General features: G+C 46.7%; 1 protein-coding gene across 2 annotated transcripts in view; it reads left to right on the top strand.

The window, feature by feature from the left end:
- The first annotated feature begins 144 nt into the window (after positions 1 to 144).
- SLC66A2 (solute carrier family 66 member 2) overlaps positions 145 to 21,081 on the top strand; it is a 39,604-nt gene continuing 18,667 nt past the window's right edge. Inside the window, exons 1-2 of one of the 2 annotated variants that reach the window (XM_040084253.1) lie at positions 145 to 231; positions 866 to 1,220. In XM_040084253.1, coding sequence (XP_039940187.1) covers positions 1,018 to 1,220 — 203 coding nt within the window. In that variant the 5' untranslated portion in view covers positions 145 to 231; positions 866 to 1,017. Of the gene's footprint in view, positions 232 to 435; positions 510 to 865; positions 1,221 to 21,081 lie in introns of those variants that run through there. The other variant, XM_040084244.2, reaches the window with a different exon arrangement.

The following is a 21,081-nucleotide window of genomic DNA, read 5'->3' as shown; positions in this document are numbered from 1 at the left end:
CTTGAACACCTACAGGGACAGGACAGCCTCAGCTTCTCTGGGCAACCTGTTCCAGTGCCTCACCACCCTCAAAGTAAATAACTTCTTCCTAATACCTAATCTAAATCTACTCCCTTTCAGTTTAAGGCCATTCCCCCTTGTCCACGAGGCATGACGGAATTTTCCAGAACTCCTGCGGAGCAGGACCCGGGGCACCAGCTCAGCGCAGCCCGCGAAGGAGAAGGCGCCCAGGTGCGCCCGGGGGAGCCGAGACCCCTCAAGCGCCGAGCGGCCCGCCGCATCCCAGTCCAGCTCGCGGGACAGCGCGGTGGAAAGGACGAAAGGGGAGAAAGGAACCCAGGCCCGGCGCCGCGCCCGCCACTGTTCCCCACGGGAGGAAGAGGCGGCCCGGGCTCATTGGTGTGGGCGGGGCCGCTCGCGGTGCGTCACGGGCCGCCCCGGCCGTCGCTGCCCGCCCGCGGAGCGGCGCCGGGGGATGGAGGTGGCGGTGGTCAGAGCTCAGGGAGCAGGTGCGGGGCGGGCGGCCGTGCCCGTTCGCGGGGCGGGGTGAGCGCGGGTGGACGAGGGAGGCGGAGAAGCCCCCTCGGAGACACGACCCGGGGGCCGGGCGGGGATGGCGGCGGAGCTGCGTGTCCGCGCCATGCACGGCCGCTCGTCGCTCTCCTCAGCGATGGAGCGGTGTGGCTGCCGTGCCGGTGCTGGGCTTCCCCTGTGGAGCGTCGGGCCGGGCTGGGGCTGAGGCTGGAGCGGGGGTGGCTCCGACCCGCCCGCGGCAGGGCGGTGGTCCGGGCTCGCCAGCGCCCGCCTGGCAGCGGCTGGAGCCGCCCTCGTCAGAGCCAAGCTCACGCCCCATCCCTTTCCCCAGGTCCGGGCCCCGTGGGGCTGGGTGCAGTCATGGTGCCGCATCCCGGCCAGGAGTCTGCCCGTGGCTAGAGCCGGCCCCAGCTAGAGCTGTGGCGGTGCAGCCTCAGCCTGAGGGCATCCCTCAGCCTGAGCGCCTCTCCGCACGCCCCCGGCATGGAGCCAGGTGGCCTGGAGTGGCTGCTGGTGCCCATGCAGCAGCTGGTGTCCTGGGGCGCCGCGGGGGCCATGGTGTTCGGCGGCGTCGTGCCCTACATCCCCCAGTACCGGGACATTCAGCGGACCCAGAACGCGGAGGGCTTCTCTACCTACGTCTGCCTGGTGTTGCTGGTCGCAAACATTCTGCGGATACTTTTTTGGTAAGTTGGCTCTGTTTCTACTCAGTTCTAAAGGTTCCTGCTTACTTGCCAGCTGTAAAGCTTTGATTGGAATATTTGTGCATTTTCCCTTCCCTTGAAGATCTAAATGCTGTCTTTCCATCAGTGTGTGAGTCTATTAAATAGAATGAACTGGGCTGGAGAGCATAGTCTGTTCCCCTTGCCAGAGCTGATTATCAGCGCTTTGATTTCCAAGATGAAACTTTTTAACTTGTTGGTAAAGAGCTTTATGCTAAGTTAGGTCTTTTTTTCTTGCTGACTGTATTTTACATTTCTCATGCTCCTTTATCTCCATTTTCAGTGTAAAAGCTTCAGTACCACACACTTATTCTAGCGTCTAGTTGGCATTAACGTCACTGGAACACTTGCCGTATATTCTTGCATTTTCCCAGGATGCCAACTGGCTTCAGAGGGGGTTCGCTTGTGGATCTTCATGCACAGCTACAGATAAAAATTTTCGGTTTTGGATAAGCAAGGAAAAGATGTGCTGCCTTTCAAAAGCAGATTTCTTTTGCTTTCAACACCACTTTCAATACTTAAGAGCAAGTTTGTTTCCATATTTAGGTCTTGTGCTGCTGGACAAAGAAAATGTTATTAGGGCATGATTTCTGTGAATCAATGTTATTAGCATCCTGCTCGTTACTTCCCATTATATAGATGCTGCACCTCTGAGAATACTTGGGATACCAAAGATGAAATAGTCCTGGAACTAAGGACAGTTATTCTGTGATTCTGTTTTGACTAAAAAATAATGCTTTTTAATCCATAAACGACTGGTAGGTAACAGGCTGCACCTGTTTGTTGATTTCCAGTTTCTTTTTAAAGAAACCTCCTCTGACTCTGTATAATGGCTTCTTGGGTTCTGCTACAGCAAAATGCAACATTTAAGTGCTGTGCTGGAGTAGGAAACAGGAAACCCTTTCTTGGCACCACTAGCTGGCAGTCAAACAGAGGAGTCAGTGCGAGATCAGACTATAGCTTTGGAACTGTGTTTTCCTGTGGAGAAGTATCTGGAGAAAGCAGGTAGCAAGAGGGAAGTAGAGGAACTGGCAGGAGGATAGAAAGTGAAAAGCCTGAGCTGACAGTTAAAGAAAGAGAAATAGTCTTAATTTTTGGTTTTACTGGAGGTTAGTCAAAATATAGAAATTACTTACACCTGAACGTAGGTGCTGGCAGTTTCTGGGTAACTCAGGTGGGTGCATCTGTTAAGTGTAACTCAGACTATGGAAGAACTGAAAGAGCTTTAATTTGAATTGATTTTAACTACATTTAGATAAGAGATATGTGAAAGTATAAATGCTGCAAGTAATGAAAAGTTATAATTTATGTCAATGTTGAAAGGTTTGTCAGTACCTCAAAAGAGAGAGAGAATGCAGTTATATCGATAGGTGTATGTAATTGTTTTACTGTGAGTAGTTAAGCCACATAATAGAATCACTCCCTGACCCTGTAAGCACTGTGTAAGTTCTAGTCAGCTTGGAGCTTGGCATGGAATGGCTTCATGCAGGAGCCTGCAGAAACCTTTTTGTCTGTGCTGCCAATGAATTGTCTTTTTCTAGTTTTGCTGAACTAAAAGACAAAAGAGTACTTGCATAATGATTCAGTGTTCCTGTGAGAGAATATTTTGCTTGTCTGCCTAAAAAATTAGGCATCCCTGGTAGTTGGTTATAAGCACCAGTAAGTTGTGAAAACGGCATTGAGGGTAGATTTGGGCATCTGGATGATTAAAGGAGGATCGTAGAGCAAGAGCCTGTGATTTCTGTGAGCATGGTCAAAATGCACCCATAGAGCATCTTGGTAATTCAATTTTTGCATTATTTGGTTAATGTCACCTATGGCCAGTGCATTATCTGGGAACACAATGCTCTCGATAATGACATAAACAGCAGAATTATTTTAATTGTATATGTAATATTCTTTGGAAGAAATTAGAAGGTTTTTATTTAGTTAGTTTTAAATTTATTAAATAATTTAATCCATTCTGGTGCCAGGACAGAACTGTTCCTACAAGTTATGTTGTTCTGTTTATAATTTTTTTCCCCAAGTACCAGTTGATAACTCCTTCCCTTTAGCAAACCCAGCATTAATCCAAGTCTCTCTTCTGAAAACTTTACTGCCATATAAATCCTGGTTTCATTTGGTTTCTTTTCATGTGATTTGAGCCAGAGTAATTTTTTACGGACTTCCCCTCCATCCTGATCCAAGTATAAGTACTTAAATTGTTAGGCCTTAAAAACTTTCAAGTTTTAATAGTGTTGCTTCTCAGGACTTAATTAATTATTTCCTAGGATGGCTGATGTTTCTGTTGTTTTTTCCTTGTTTGTTTTGTTTTTAACGTCAAAGATATTTCTATAATTTGGTTCTGTTGTTACTTCCAGGTTTTCCCTGAAATTTCATGTATTGAATTTGCGGCTCACAAGGACAGACTGTTCCTGCCTGTAATGCCTTTTATGCTTCTGTATTTTTGCTCTTGGGTAGTGTTGGTGTTCCTGTATTTGTGTTATTCGTAACAGACCCAGTCCTCCCACCTTTCCCTTATGGCTTTATTATACTTCCTTCTCAGCTGTGGGGGCAATTCCCTTACATCCTCTTTATGGAATGACAGATTCCACAGGTTCTTTTTTTGGTTTAATGTCTGGTTTTGCAGTGGGTTAATTTTGACCTTTCATCTCCTCTCCAAATAGAGTATTTGCTTCCTAATCTTCTTGGCATGTTTTATGTGTCAATAGACACAGTTGGTAGATTGCACTGTGACAGTAGTCAATGAGCAAAGTACTACTGAGATCAAGGATAACAATCCTGTTTCCAGTTACCTGTTTTCAGAAATTCTGTTTTTCTGATTTGACTGTCATCAGTGGTAAGCCATCTTTTGAAGTCAAAAGGACTCAGTGCAATGCCTCTCCTCCTTGTCTTTCTTATATCTAATCACTTAATTTCAAGATGTGCCCAAAGAACTTCGAGCTTGGTAATGATGACAATAGCACAGTATCCATTTTTCATGCTTCTCTTTTACACAATGTCTCCAAATGCCATCTTTAAAGAGATGTTTCTGCTTTCAGTTATGTGTGTTCGGCTTTGCTATGTTCCAGCAATGGGCCAGAACTTGGCATAAAAACATTGGGAAAAGGTTTGTTTGGAAGAATGAAGACAGGATGTGGATAGCAATGGGCAGGATTCTGGGGCTTCTCTCTCGCTCTCTGTCTCTCGGAGCCCTGGCTCCGTTTTTGCTTTGGCTAGCTTGAGAGACAAACCACAGTTGGAAGGATTTTTCCTCAGAGCCCCAAAGATCCCAGGGCGGCTGTGAACCTTTTCCTTTAGAGAGAGTAGGTCCCCATCGGTGGCAAAGGAAGGTCTGCACTTGATCCGGGGGGGAAATCAGGGCTTTATTCAGTCTTTCTCCTGTGGTCCTGCCCCCGCCTGGATCACGAGCCCGGTCCCTGTCCCCCAGCCAAGAGGAATTCCACGTGGTTTTCCTGGCTTATATCCAGAGGGAAGGGGCTAAAGGCAGGGACAAGCCACTGCCCAATCAGGGATAAGGAGGGAATGGAGCAGAACTGGATTACATTCCAGTGTGGGAGAATGGGCGGGGAAAAAGGTCAGGGACGAACCTCAGGATGATACATTTTCTGGGGGAACAGGGGAGTACAGAGGATTTCTACTTCGCTTTATTTGCATGGCTTTTGTTTAGGAAAAAGAAACTAGCAGTTTGGCTCTGTTTAAGTCTTTTGCCGTTTTAAAGAGGATTCTTAAAAAAAATTGAGAAGTAGGCTGTTTGTGCTTATAACATCATACAAGGGAGTCTCTGTTTACCAGTGTGAGGAGCAGATGTTGTGCTGTAGTAGATTTGATACTAATCTAACTTTATTTTTAGTAGTAATCTATTGTTACAATTTTATCTGACGCAATAAAGCAATATTTATTTTGGGGTGCCGGTATAGCTGCTGGATATGATTTACAAATGCATCAGCTGCCCCTTTGTTTAGACCTGCTGTTGTCAGTACTGCTTCTCCTGTCTGTTTTCTCCAGCCCCACAGCCTGGGGAAAGTCTGCATTGTGGATAGACATCGAGAGGCAGTGCAGAACTCGAGGCCTTTGTAATCCTGATGCATATGAAAGTGTATGATCTGCTCCAAAAAAAAACCCTGATAGCAATTTTCTTTCCTCTACATTTTTAATTAAACACTTCCATTACCATTTTTGATAGCCTGTGCCTTATGTCTTACTATACTTTCTTGAGTTAGCTCTGTGTTCTTGCTCAGGGGATACTCTGAGCTTTGAGGTGATTAATTATCTGTTTAAGCTGTCCCAGGCTGCTTGTAAATTGTGGGATGTATCCAGAGCTCCCCATGACACTAGACCAAGGTGCACACATCTTCTGGGTTGGTGTGGCCTGCAGGCTGCCAGCTGAGTTGCTTTGCATTGTCATGATGGAGAACAGGAATGAGAAGGCGGGTGAGAGTTGTGTAATCAGTTGGGGTTGGAGGATGCAGAAAAACTTACTTGTGAGTTCTGTTTCCTCCCCCTCTCTCTTCACTGTTTCTTTTTTAAAACAGAGCTTATGAAGAGATAAATTACAGTTTCTTCTAATACTAAAATGAGAATAGCTAGAGGAAAAGGAACTATAGATTTCTTAGAAATCAGCTTAGACATTTTTCTATGTATCTTGACTAAGTGCAGCCAAAAGTACTTATGTTGCCTGCCATCCTCAGAATTTTTGGGGGCTGTTTTTCAGTTTTACGTTTTGTAAAATGGATGTCATTATAAAATAGGGTTTGTATATTTTCCAAGAAGACAATGTTCTTTCCAAAGGTTTTGAGCTGCAATTCTGTGGGACAGTGTCCTAAAACTCAGACAGCAGTGCCACAGAAATCCAAAACCAGAAAATAAAACCATGCCGTTTTGGAGTTGTTCTCACAAAATAGTTGCCTTAAGGCAAACAGTGGGAACAAGTTCTGACAGCCAGGGACAGGATGGAGACTATGGACTGTGTTACTTTTGAGCAAAGGTAACCCTCTACCCATTCCACTTCAGTTAACCTGAAACAAAAAGTCCTCCTAAAACAGCAGTATCAGTAGAATTGGGAGCTCTCTGTGCTTGAGTCAATGGAATAAACTCCCTGTTTAAGAACAGAAGTTTAGAGACTCAAGTATGGAGCTGGAGGTAGTTTATAGATAAATGGTGAACTTGCTCTTGTCAGGGATAGATTCCTAGTTATTAATTATGCTGTAATGCCTACAGTGCCACTTAGGGACCAACCAGATCCCTTCTGTCCCATTTTGCTCTGGCTTCAGAAAGTGAAGCAGTGGTGTCTGAAGGACTTTCTGCTAGAAAGAGAAACTTGTGTTTTTAAGGCTTCTGTTACTAAAAGGGATCTTGCTAGCTTTTACCATGTGTGGAATGTGGCATGATGCTATGAATCAAGAATGACTACAACTTTGAAAGACTGCCTTATGTATGGCCTGCTGGTGGAATCTTGCTCAGCTATTGAGAGCAAAAGTGTTACGCAATTCCTCCTCCTTCGTATACGTGCCAGAAAGCAAGGATAAGATGTGCTACTTTTTTGTGCAGAAAGTAAAGTAGAATTTTGTATGCCCAAGTGAGGAGCTTGTTTTGGGATGATGCATAAAGTTTTGGAAGTTTACATGTCAAGAGGAACCTTGTATCAAAAGATCTTGTTGCAAAACTAGTTTATTTCTTCTTCCTGCTTAAATCCCACAGGTTAAATTCTGTAATTGTGCGGGATGACTTTCAGGACAGCTGCCATGCTGCTCCCCTGGGCTATCTGTCATTATCCTGGTAGTGTGTGGTGTATCCTGTGTGCTTTCCATGTTGCCTAGAATCTCAAAGAGCTGAAAAGCAGATAGCAGATGAAAGCTGGAACAGCATCCAGATGTGTAGGAGGAAACAGAGTGGTCAGGGTGATCTGGCTGCACCTAAAGCTGTCAGTTTCTTTTCAAAGATGTCTTAGGAAAAATGATAAGCAAACCTTTTATGTTTGGACTTGCTTCGGCTTCTTTTTCACAATTGACATTTGCTGTTTCAAGTAGGCCCAGGACTGGAATAGCAGGATTATTGCAGAATTGAATTGTACCAATGGAATTACATTGTTTTCTCAATAACTAGTTAGACTCTGCTCTGGCTTGAACGTGCACTTCTCTTGTCTTCCTTGAACATGCATTAATCATTTAAAGGCTGTGGAAACACTAATAACATGTAAGCCACGCTCCCCCTTTATTTGCATATTTGACTAGTACAGGAAGTTAAGGGTTCTTTTGTTTTTACAAATGAAGAAAACAGAGGAAAAGTTCTTTGTCTCTTTACAGTCTGACATATGAAGTCAGAGGTCCTTGAATACTGCAAGTTCATTTTGTTACACAACATTGTAGTCATTGTAGTTGTGGGATTGTTAGGAAAATGAATCCACGAACACCAGAGGTTTATGTCCAAAAAGGAGACAGAGGAGTCCTTTTACTTTATTCGAATAAAGGGAGAGGCCATGGGGCATTTCCCCTGGGGCCTCTCAGGTTTTCAGAGGATACAGCCTCCTTTTTATCCTAATTTCCCGGCCGCATTTCCCTCTCTCTTTCCCCATAGGCTGAGGTACTTGAGAGGTACAGACTTCCCAAAATGCCCAAGACCTCAGATTCCCCTTTTAATGTATAATCCCCCTAATTTTTATAGGATTTATGGGTTTTTCCCCATTGTTACTTTCATCTTTCAATATTCAGTATCCTTTACAAACAAACCATAGGTTTGTTTGTAAAGGCAAGTCTCTTCTTTTCTATTCATCAATCAATAGAATCCTTCCCATTGTCTCTCTTATCTCTCAGTGTTAGTTTTATCTACCAGCAGACCCAGGGCTTGTTTGTAAAGACAAATCTTGTCAGTCTTCTCAATCCCTCCTCTTTTATTTTTTATAATTGTCTTTACAGATTTTAGTTATCATTGACTTTATTTTCTGTTCTTGAGTCTTTTTTGGTTTTGCAGTTATTTGCAGTAACATCAATTTTTGTCCTTTTGTAGCCATCTCTGGATCAGTAGGCATGGCTACTACCTGCATCCCTTTGATCACATATTGAATAACTTGTACTAAGCAAGGGATCATGCATGGTAAAAAGATAAGAGTTGCTACAACACATAAGAGGAAGAAAAGCATTTGTTTAACCCATAGTCCACCTGGTAACCATGAAAACATGTCCCATTCCCATCCTTTCCATGTTTGGACCGGTACATGAGCTAACTTTCTTATTTCTTTTGTTAATTGTTTTACCACTTTTTTATTGTCATCTATTTGGAAACAGCAGTTTGAATCATTTAATTTGCCACACACTCCTCCTTCTTCTGTTAATAAGTTATCTAATACCATCCGATGTTGGAATATTGCATTTCTCATCTGAGTAGATTGATCAGCAAGAAGGTCAAGAGCTGTAGCTGTCTGGTTCATTATTACTTCAAAGACAGCTTGTAATCTAATTATCCGATTTAAATTATAAATGGGTTCTCTGATATAAATTCATTAGGATTCCATGTGGCTGGTCCATAGTGTTGTATGATTTGTTCAGGTGGCCAACCTTTCCCCACTTTTGGGTGCTCCCTCCCACCAGGGATGTATCAATTGACCACTTTTCTCTAATTAGATCACCATAAACTTTGATTCCTAACTGATTTCCTTGAACTTGTGGTAGTAAAAAGAACAATGGTCTAATATACCCTACATAACATATCCGTGACCAGTCTGGGGGTAACCTGCGGAAAGCATATTGTCCACAAATCCAGTAATGCCCTCTTAAAGCCCAGGTCCCATTGGCAAAGGGACCTTTCCAATTTTCATCATCAATTGGTGGGTCAAAGTAAAGCTTGCGTCCTGGGCCTAGTGGTCCCCCAGCAGTAGTTGCCCTGCCATAAGCATCACAGTATTTGCACTTGTGAGCTCTCACATGAGGTTTCTACTTGCAGTTACATCCCAGATCTGTTTTATTGGATCCAGACCAGAACCTATTAAAAAGGGTCAGAGTTCCATTCCGGTGCTGCCACTTCCACTGATAATCACGAACAACATGTGTCCTACTTGTGGAATTATCTCGGGGGCAGCTTAAAAATAAAGAGTCAAAAACCCTATTCTTTCCCACTGCTTTACAGCCTTCAAAATCCTTTTGGTGATTATGGAAGGAATACCTTACCCAGCTACCATTAGTGAGCTTAAGGTGTGTTTGATTCCATCTGCCTTGATACCTGGAACAATCATAAGGAGGGCAGTTGGGGGTCCAACAATCTAAACCCAAAGATAAAGTCTAGTCACAGATACTTTTTCCTACATGTACGCTTCCTGTTCTATTTAGTCAATAAATGCCTCTTTCAGAGGAATGAAGCCACCATGGACTTCCTCATCCCAAAATCCTGTTCCATTATGGACTGCACTTAGGCTGCTAACCCACTATTTAGGTTCAACTGGGCTAGCTACCCATGGCCAGTCTTCAGATCTCCCTGGCCCTCCGCAGACCCAACAATTACTAAGGTTAAAGGTTTTTGCTACTTCCTCTCCTAAGGTTAAATTATTTTCCCACTTTTGGCCCCAACCTAACTGGCAATATAAAGGTAAGATTATTAATAGAAACATTCTAATGGTGTAATCTAATCTCTTAACCTAATTTTCACTTTCATGTTGTCCTCCACACCACCTGTGGTGAGTGAAGGCACAGAAAGAGCTTAACATAAAGAAAACAATGACAGCGAGGATTGGCCCCCAGTGACTGGAGATCTGAGAGGAGGGATGCCCACACAAACTATTTCAGCAAGCAGTCTGTGGGTAGGCACACGAGGCTTCCCCCGATGTCGACGCACTGGCTACTGCTCCAGTCCACTCCTGTGGAGTGTCAGTCGCGGCTTCCCATCCTTCTCTTCCAGCTGAGATGTCTAAATCTCCAGAGCCTCAGAGATCTTGACCTGAGTGTGGTGGGTCCACCAGTGTTCTGCTGTCTGGATGGCTGTTTCCGTGGTCAGCAACACTTGGAAAGGTCCACGCCACTTTAGCCACTAGTGGTGCTTCTTTCCACTCCTTAACTAGAACCCAATCTCCTGGTTGGATGTTGTGAACAGCAAAGTCCAAAGGCAGGGTCTGTGCCAGCTGAGCTTCCTGTCTAAGAGATTTCACAAGAGGCAGTATCCTGGCCACATATTGTTTTAAATATACATCACTTATCTCTACCCCCCCACTAGGCTGGGAATTGTAAGGGTAAGGAATTCCAAACATCAGTTCAAAGGGAGATAATTGAGTATCTCCCCTGGGTCTGGCCCTTATCCTTGCTAAACCCAATGGCAAGAGCCGTACTCATGGCATCTTAGTTTCTATTACCAGCTTCAAAAGCTGTTTCTTTGTTTCTCTATTCATCCTCTCCACCTGGCCAGAACTCTGAGGATGCCAGGGGGTGTGGAGGTTCCATCTTATCCCTAGAGCACTCATAACTCTTTGAAGAATTTTTCCTGTAAAATGAGATCCCCTATCTGAGTGTCTTGGTTTTGAAAAGACAGGTGTCTGCTAAGGAGAGGCAGGCCTCTCTAGGAAATGAGGAATTTGAATCTTTCCCTCCGTGTTATTATAATTTGGAAGATTAAAAAATAAAACTTTTCAGTCAGAGCTATGGGGAAAAGGAATAACAGTCCTTTACTAGTAAATATAACAGGACAGACAAAAAACAATAGCAATTATAACAATAGTAGAACAGAACCAAGAACCCCGAGGGCAGACGGTGGAGGCTCCGGCGCTGATGGCTGGAAGCCGGGCGCAGTGGACTGTCTTCCGCAGGCAGAGGTGGCAGTGCCGGAGAAGCCGCAGTGGCTGGACCCGGGCTCACCTAAAATCCAGCAGGACAGCGAAGAAACTCCGAATTCCTGGATACTCTAACAGATGGTAGAATTCCTAGGACCAGACTCCTTCGTTACCCGTGGACTGCAGCAGCCAGCCGTGGCCCGATCCGTGCTCCCCCCCCACCCCCAGAAGAAGAAAAGAGCCGCGAGATCCCCCCACCCTCCGCTCTCTCCGGGAGCTTTTTTCCCTCCCCCAAAACTAAGTTATCAGTTCTTTTGTCCACGTTAAGCACTCAGCACTTAGTCTCCTAGCAACTTGGGAGGGGGGAAAAAATTCTCCAGGAGACTTAAACCCCAACATTATCCACCCCGAATTTTTTTCCCACACTAACATATTATATTGAATTTAAATCTTTAAATAATATACATATATATACATGTGAATATAAATACAGACACAGTCACAGTGTTCACCGAAAAACAAGGTCCCCTTGAGGTATGCAGCAGGTCTCTCCATCCTTTTGCATCACCTACCATGTGCAGCTAGGTCCCTGGGCAAAAACAACCCCAGGAGTGGGATTGTCTTTGCTGGAGGCAGAATTAATCCAAACAGTTTTTCCCAGCATTCCTCTCATATGTACTACAGGAACTTTATCTCTATCTCTTGTTCTCAGGGGCTCAGATTGGGCGGGGCCTGCTCGGTTGGTGGAACCTCGAGTGTTCACTAACCAGGTGGCCTTTGCTAAGTTATTCTCCCAGTTCTTAAAAGTCCCCCCACCCATTGCCTTCAAAGTGGTTTTAAGCAGGCTGTTGCATCGTTCAACCTTCCCGGCTGCTGGTGCATGATAAGGAATATGGTACACCCACTCAATGCCATGTTCTCTAGCCCAGGTGTTTATAAGGCTGTTTTTGAAATGAGTCCCGTTGTCAGACTCAATCTTCTCAGGGGTACCATGTCTCCACAGGATTTGCTTTTCAAGGCCCAGGATGGTGTTCTGGGCAGTAGCATGAGGCACAGGGTAGGTCTCCAACTATCCAGTGGTGGCTTCTACCATGATCAGCACGTAGCGCTTGCCTTGGCGGGTTTGGGGAAGGGTGATGTAGTCAATCTGCTAGGCTTCCCCGTACTTATACTTGGACCATCGCCCGCCATACCATAGGGGCTTCACCCGCTTGGCCTGCTTGATGGCAGCACACGTCTCACAGTCATGGATAACTTGAGAAATACTGTCCATGGTTAGATCCACCCCTCGGTCTTGTGCCCACTTATAGGTGGCATCTCTACTCTGGTGACTTGAGGCATCATGGGCTCATCGAGCTAGGAACAACTCTCCCTTGTGTTGCCAGTCTAAGTCTATTTTTGACACCTCTATCTTGGCAGCTTGATCTACCTGCTCGTTGTTTTGGTGCTCCTCATTAGCCTGACTCTTGGGGACATGGGCATCTACATGGCGGACTTTGACAGGTAGCTTCTCTACCCGAGTGGCAATGTCCTTCTACTCATCTGCAGCCCAGATTGGCTTTTCCCTACGCTGCCAATTGGCCTTTCTCTACCTGTCCAGCCAACCTCACAGAGCATTGGCTACCATCCACGAATCAGTGTAGAGGTAGAGCTTTGGCCACTTCTCTCTTTCAGCAATGGCCAGGGCCAGTTGAACAGCTTTGAGTTCAGCAAGTTGGCTTGACCCACCTTCTCCTTCAGTGGCTTGTGCAACCTGTCGTGTGGGGCTCCATACAGCTGCTTTCCACTTCCGGTTCATCCCTACGACGCGGCAGGAGCCGTCAGTGAAAAGAGCATAGCGTGTTTCTTCTGCTGGCAGTTGGTTGTATGGTGGAGCTTCTTCAGCACGTGTCACTTGTTCTTGCTCCTCTTCATCCATGAGACCAAAGTTTTTACCTTCCGGCCAGTTTGTAATTATCTCCAAAATCCCAGGGCGATTTGGGTTTCTAATGCAGGCGCGCTGAGTGATGAGGGCAATCCATTTGCTCCATGTGGCATCGGTGGCATGATGGGTGGAGGGAACCTTTCTTTTAAACATCCACCCTAGCACCGGTAGTCGGGGTGCCAGGAGGAGTTGTGCTTCTGTGCTAATCACCTCTGAGGCAGCTTGAACTCCTTCATAGGCGGCCAAGATTTCCTTTTCTGTTGGAGTGTAGTTGGCTTCGGACCCTCTGTAGCTTCGGCTCCAGAATCCCAGTGGTCGGCCCTGAGTCTCCCCAGGCACCTTCTGCCAAAGGCTCCAGGACAGGCCATTGTTCCCGGCTGCTGAGTAGAGCACGTTCTTCACCTCTGGTCCTGTCCTCACTGGGCCAAGGGCCACTGCATGAGCGATCTCCTGCTTGATCTGGGCAAAGGCTTGTTGCTGTTCAGGGCCCCAGTGGAAATCGTTCTTCTTGCGGGTGACCAGGTAGAGAGGGCTCACAATCTGGCTGTACTCAGGAATGTGCATCCTCCAGAAACCTATAGCGCCTAGGAAAGCTTGTGTCTCTTTTTTGCTGGTTGGTGGGGACATTGCAGTGATCTTATTGATGACCTCAGTGGGAATCTGCCGCCGTCCATCTTGCCACTTTACTCCCAGGAACTGGATCTCTCGGGCAGGTCCCTTGACTTTGCTCTGCTTGATGGCAAAACCAGCTTTCAGGAGAATGTGGATGATCTTCCCTCCTTTCTCAAACACTTCCATTGCCGTGTTCCCCCACACAATGATGTCATCGATATACTGTAGGTGCTCTGGAGCCTCACCCTTTTCCAGTGCAGCCTGGATCAGTCCATGGCAGATGGTGGGGCTGTGTTTCCACCCCTGGGGCAGTCGGTTCCAGGTGTACTGCACTCCCCTCCAGGTGAAAGCAAACTGAGGCCTGCATTCTGCAGCCAGAGGAATGGAGAGAAATGCATTAGCAATGTCAATTGTGGCGTACCATTTTGCTGCCTTGGACTCCAGCTCGTACTGGAGTTCCAGCATGTCTGGCACAGCAGCGCTCAATGGTGGAGTCACTTCGTTCAAGGCACGATAGTCTACAGTCAATCTCCATTCTCCGTCAGGCTTGCGCACAGGCCAGATGGGGCTGTTGAAGGGTGAGTGGGTTTTGCTGACCACCCCTTGGCTCTCCAGCTCCCGAATCATCTTGTGGATGGGGATCACGGCATCTCGATTTGTCCGATACTGTCGGCGGTGCACCGTCGAGGTGGCAACCGGAACTCGTTGCTCTTCTACCTTTAGAAGTCCTACTGCAGATGGGTTCTCCGACAGTCCAGGCAAGCTATTCAATTTCTTAATGCCCTCTGCCTCCACAGCTGCTATTCCAAAAGCCCACCTGAATCCCTTAGAGTCTTTGTAATAACTATTCCGGAGGAAGTCTATGCCCAAAATACACGGGGCCCTTGAGCTAGTCACAATTGGATGTTTCTGCCACTCCTTCCCGGTCAGGCTCACCTCGGCTTCCAACAGAGTCAATTCCTGTGATCCCCCCGTCACCCCAGCAATGGAAATAGGTTCTGTCCCCACATATTCCGATGGTATCAGGGTACACTGAGAACCAGTATCAACTAAAGCTTCATATTTCTGTGGCTCTGATGTGCCAGGCCATCGGATCCACACCGTCCAATAGACCCGGTTTTCCCGTGCCTCTCCCTGGCTAGAGGCAGGGCCCCTCTAGCACCGGTCATTATTCCCCTCCTGAGCATACATGGTAGAGGTTCCTTTACGGGGATCTGACATATCATCCTCACTTCTATAATACCTGGCAGCCTGGTCATGCGATGTCGAGGCTACCTTCATCTTAGTGGAACCCCCTCGGTTAGTGTTTCTCTCCTTGAGCTCACGCACCCGTGCTGCCAGGGCCGAAGTGGGTTTTCCATCCCACCTTCCCATGTCTTCCCCATGGTCACGCAGAAAGTACCACAGGTCAGCTCGTGGGGTGTACCCTCTCTCTCTAGCTGGGGGCTGTTGAGCTCTGACTCTGGGGCCTGTAACTCGCACCGGTGCTACATGGGAACTGTTCCTCCTCATCATCTCCTCCATCTTCTCTGTCACCTCCTCCCTCATCTCCCTCATCTCCTCTCTGAGTTCCTTAGCCATGGCAGAGACCTGAGCCTGCATTGGGCCATTGATGATACTCTCATAATTTCTAAGCTTGTTGGCTACAGAACCCACTGTCTCTCGGTTGTTATCAGGATGAATTGTTGCAATGTATGTGGCGTATTGAGATGGTCCTAGAGTTGCCAGATTCCACAGCATTTGCCCTGTGCGCCTGACTTTGTCGGGGTCATTATCATGCTGTCCACCCCTCCCAAAGAGTACCTCCAATACTGCCACTTCTCTCAGCTGTTGGATCCCTTCTTCAAGGGTCTTCCAGCGCATTCTATGATGGTGCTTCTGCATTCTGTCTCTGTGGACAAACCTCTCCTGTACACTCATTAAAAGCCGCTCCCAAAGGGAAAGGGGCCCTGGCTCCCTTACGAATACCTGATTCACACCTGAGTCCTGGGTCAAGGGTCCCAAATTCCTTGCCTCACTACTATCTAGTTGCACGCCTGTACCTATAAGGTCCCAGACCCGAAGTAACCAGGCTGTATAAGCCTCACGTCCCCGCCGTGCAAGATCTTTTTGCAGATTACGGAGACTTTCATATGTCAGGGACTCAGTGATGATCTCAACCTCTGACTCCTCCCCGGGTTGTGAGGGCCCTCCTTTCTTATCCTTGTTGCCTGGGTGCTCTGATTTCACCTTATACTTCTTTGTTTCCACAGGGGCCACTGCTGCTGGCTGTGGCTGCCCCTGTGGTTCAGCTGGAACCTGGACGGTTGTAACGTCTGTGGGTTCTGCTGCTGCACCATCAGACTCTCCTTTGTCGGGGCAGGGGGAGGGTTTCCCAGCAGCTGGGGCTAATGAGGCTACTACAGGGGAAAGGTACTCCCTCAGCATCTCACCTATCTCCTTCACCCAATCTGGGTGGTTTATTCCTGAGGCAGGCTGTGGGGCAGTGTCAGGCTGTGGGGCAGGGTCAGGCTGTGGGGCAGGGTCAGGCTGTGGGACGGGCTCAGACTGTGGGGCAGGGTCAGGCTGTGGGGCAGGGTCAGGCTGTGGGACGGGCTCAGGCTGTGGGGCAGGGTCAGGCTGTGGGGCAGGGTCAGGCTGTGGGACGGGGTCAGGCTGTGGGGCAGCATCCTTATTCTCTAGGGTAGGTATCAGGGTGGTTATCCAGGTCAGTCTCCCCTTATCTCTAAATGCTAAACAGAACAGGCATACCAGCAACACCAGCCACTGTATGATGTCATTAACATTCAGAGATTTGAACCCTTCAAAGACTGGTGGGGTAGGGCCAAAGAGCTGGGTGAAGGGTTGTGAAAAAATTTCCCCTGGTGTCATTTCTTCACAGTAGGTACCGTTGTTAAAGTAACTCCAGAAACACACAGTTAGTGTATGATAGCCCTGAATCCATGTGCCTGCCTTCCAGAGGAAATTAAAAATCCACGATTTCCTCACTTCGTTAACCCATATAGCAAAATTGATGACAGCCACAGTAACCTTAGTTACAGGGCCCATGTTTAGAAAAGGGCCTGCAAATGGGAGAAATACGGCCACACCCACATGCCATCCGAACCAGGTTAAGCCAGACCACATGATATCCAGTGCACAGCAATGTAGGCACTTAAGAACTGTTATTCCTTTTTCTCTCAATGCCCCACGATCTGGGCGCCAAATTCTGTCTTGGTTTTGAAAAGACAGGTGTCTGCTAAGGAGAGGCAGGCCTCTCTAGGAAATGAGGAATTTGAATCCTTCCCTCCGTGTTATTATAATTTGGAAGATTAAAAAATAAAACTTTTCAGTCAGAGCTATGGGGAAAAGGAATAACAGTCCTTTACTAGTAAATATAACAGGACAGACAAAAAACAATAGCAATTATAACAATAGTAGAACAGAACCAAGAACCCCGAGGGCAAACGGTGGAGGCTCCGGCGCTGATGGCTGGAAGCCGGGCGCGGTGGACTGTCCTCCGCAGGCAGAGGTGGCAGTGCCGGAGAAGCCGCAGTGGCTGGACCCGGGCTCACCCAAAATCCAGCAGGACAGCGAAGAAACTCCGAATTCCTGGATACCCTAACAGATGGTAGAATTCCCAGGACCAGACTCCTTCGTTACCTGTGGACTGCAGCAGCCAGCCGTGGCCCGATCCGTGCTCCCCCCCGGAAGAAGAAAAGAGCCGCGAGATCCCCCCACCCTCCGCTCTCTCCGGGAGCTTTTTTCCCTCCCCCAAAACTAAGTTATCAGTTCTTTTGTCCACGTTAAGCACTCAGCACTTAGTCTCCTAGCAACTTGGGAGGGGGGAAAAAATTCTCCAGGAGACTTAAACCCCAACACTGAGTCTATTGCTCCTACAATCCTATATCCTGGAATTATTTGTTCCAAAAATACTTTAATAACTGATCCTGTATTTGCTGAAATGGCAGGAAATGCTTCTGGCCACCCTGTTAACTGACATACTACTACCAGAAGGTATTTAAACCTTGCCACTCGTGGCATTTTGGTAAAATCTACCTAGCATCTCTGGAAGAGACGTACAGCCCAAGGCCTCTCTCCCCTGGCAAGTTTCCTTGTAACTCTGTTATTGGTTTTAGCACAAATCAAACAACCATCAATAGCTCGCTTTGCCAGGGTAAAAAGACGCACAGCAGCATACATTTTGAGGGAGGCTTCTTCTAGCCCTCAAGAGCCCCAGTGACTCCCTTCATGAAGTTGTTTTAATAACTGTCGGGCCAGAACTTTTGGTATCCACTGTTTACCATCCCTTGTAAACCAATTACCCTGTTTTTCTTCTGCCCCACTCTTTTTACTTATCTCAAGTTCTTCTGGTGAAAAAGACAGTTTCTATGGCAGTGATGCAGTTACTGGGAGCAAGGGGAGGATTTTAGAGATTTCTGGCGACAATGCAGCTTTTTGAGTTTCTTCATCAGCCAGTCAGTTTCCTATTGCCTCCTCTGAGCACTCTGCCTGGTGTCCCTTAACATGTATTATTGCTGCCCTTTTTGGTTAAGTTCACCACTTCTAATAGGCCAGAGATTAAGTTCTCATGAACTAACTTCTTTCCCCTGCAGGTTAATAAATCTCTTTCTTCCCATAGTTTCATGAATGCATGTATCACCCCATATGCATATTTAGAGTTAGTAAAAACATTCACTGTTTGGTCCCAGTATAATTCACAGGCTCTCACAAGAGTATACAGCTCTGCTGTCTGAGCTGACCAGGTGGATGGTAACCTCCTCCCTTCATTTAATTGCTTTTTATTCACGATAGAGTATCCTGTAAATCGTTTCCCTTCTATCACCCTTGAAGACCCATCAATAAACAGATTTTTTCTTCCTTTAGTTCTTACTTAAAGGCAAAATACTGTTTACTGTCATCTGTAATCGGACACCCCCAAAAAGCATCCTTTAAGTCCAGTACTGAATAATACTGGTGTGAAGAAGGGATCTGATTCAGGATTGTATAGGGATCTGGAACTGTGGGATGCCTTGATTTGACAATTTCATTTATCATTCTTAAATCCTGCACCATTCTGTAGGTTCCATCTGGTTTCTTAACTGGGGTTCCATCTGGTTTCTTAACTGGCAGGATAGGGGTGTTATAGGGAGACATACACGGCTCCAAAAGACCTGCTTTTAGCAGGGACTCAATGACAGGTTGTAGCCCCTTCTTTCCTTCCCTTGAAAGAGGGTATTGCTTTTTAGACACCACTTTTCCTGGTTGTTTCAAAGTAATTTTGAGAGGCTCTATGTTTAGTTTTCCATATTTTCCTGGGGCTGCCCACACTTCTGGATTTATTTCAGCATAAGCCTTCTCAGACATTTTGCACAAAGATATCACAGTGTTGGACTCTCTGTCATTTTTTACAATACTAATTTGCATTCTCACTTTAGCTATTAAATCCCTTCCTAGTAAATTACAATCACAATTAGGAACAAACAGGAATTAGTGTATTTCAAACCTGTCCCCCACATCTATTAACAGTGGTTGAATAAAATACACTCGCTCATCCTTTCCACTCATTCCTTGAATGACTAATGATATTTTTGATAATTCCCCCCCCCTTAAGTATAAAATTTAAAGTGGATCGAGAGGCCCCTGTTTCTACCAGAAAACACACCTCCTCTCTATCTGGACCCACCTTAAAAGTTATCAAGGGCTCCTGAGTGGTGGGTCCTTGATATAATGGGAGCCCCTGACACCCCTAACAATCCATTTTCATTATCTTCTGGACTTCCTCCTCCTGAGGTCCAGCTATTTCTGCGGACACTCCCTTTTCCAATGCTCTTCTGCCCGGCAGATAGCACACTGATTCCTTCTCAATTGCTGTTTGGGCTGGCTCCCCCCTGCCAAGGGGGGAATGCCTCTGCCACTTCCCTGTGGCCAACCCCATCCCCTCTGTCCCGGGGGACCCCTTGGACCCTGTGGTTTATTCTTCTGTGGCTGCAAAAACTCTGCCATCATCTTTGCCTTAGCCTTTTCCTTTTCCTCATCCCTCCTTACATATATATCTGCTGTGTTTTTCTAACTAGTTCCTCTAGAGGCTTGTTCTGCCACTCTTCATCTTTCTGTACCCCTTTCCGTAAGTCAGGCCAGGCCTTTGTAACAAATTGTACCTTCAGCAGTGTGTCAAAGGCTGGTCCCTCTGGATCCATGCCCCCGTGTTTCCGCAAGGCCTCTCTAATCCTGTCTAACCAATGAGAGGGGCTTTCATGTTTCTCCTGTTCTAAGGACATAGCCTTAGCTATGTTGATAGTTCTGGGAACTGCTGTTAATTGCCCTAATCAAATAAGCACGGTAATCGTGGAGGTGAGCCAAACTGGTCTCCTCATTTGGGTTCCACTGGGGGTCCGCCTGGGGCTTGGCATCATCTACTGTAGGTACATTAGGTCCAGCCCCCCCCGCTGCTTGTGGATGTTCATCCTCCCACAGCTGCCGAGCTTTCTGCAGAATCATTTGTTTCTCTGATGAGCCAAATAAAATCCCCAGGAGAAAATCCCAATCTTTCCATGTATAATCTGCATTTCCTAAATATTCTTCTATCTTTTCCCCCACCCCTATGGGATCATCCAAATATGGGGGTAATTCTTTTTTCAGTCCCCTTATATCCTGGGTAGTAAGTGGTGCAATTACAAACCGAAGCCTCCCCCTTGACCTCCTAAAGGAACTTGGCGGAGTGGCATCTGGTGTACCCCTATATCTTGGGTCTGGGGGGCTTCTGGTGTGCTCAATTGATTTCCTCTTCTGGTTCTACGTGTTGGTATGATAGGCTGCTCCCTTCTCCCTACACCATTATTATTCTCAGGTGGGGCCATAGGAACAACATTCCCCTGATCCCTTTGCTCTGGGAGTTGAGGATACAGGGGACCTGCAGCTGGTCCTGGTTCAGCGGGCAACACCAGAGGACATGATGGGGGAAGGTACTGAAGAACATCCCAATTCTCACCAGTTCCCCCTTCCTCCCTTTTTTCCTCTTCTCCCTTTTTCTTTAACAGATAGATTTCTTTTGTTGCTTGTCTAAACCATATCAATCCACATTCCCTTTCAATCCATCCTTTCCAATTCCCTTCTAAATACTTCAACAAAATTCTACACAAACGAATCCTATCTGTTCCGCAAGGTGGCCACATAAGCACCTTTGGCAACTTATACTCCGGCCACACAAAATAACAATATTTTACCATCATCTCCATAGTTACCTCTGGGTGAATGCATAGTCTGTCCCAAGACCTCAGCATTCTCCCCAAGGGACTCTCCAGGGTATTATGGGATTGTCATCCCTTTTGCCAGGGCCCCTTCCCGGCTTTACCCTTGCAAACCTTCATGGGTGCTGTGTTTTACCTGTGCTACCCTCCATGGGTGCCCTCTCAGGTTTGCTCCCCGAAGATCCCATTTTACTCACTGGTGAGATTTCCAGTGGTCCTTCCCTGTGGGCTCTTCACGGACCCCCCTGGTCTGCCACTCGTCTGTCTCCTGGACAGTCTCAGGAACCCAATCAATTGCCGCCACCAAGGGGA

Source organism: Hirundo rustica, chromosome 1 (assembly GCF_015227805.2).
Source record: "Hirundo rustica isolate bHirRus1 chromosome 1, bHirRus1.pri.v3, whole genome shotgun sequence".
Taxonomy (NCBI): domain Eukaryota; kingdom Metazoa; phylum Chordata; class Aves; order Passeriformes; family Hirundinidae; genus Hirundo; species Hirundo rustica.
This window is presented reverse-complemented; position numbering and strand designations above follow the sequence as displayed.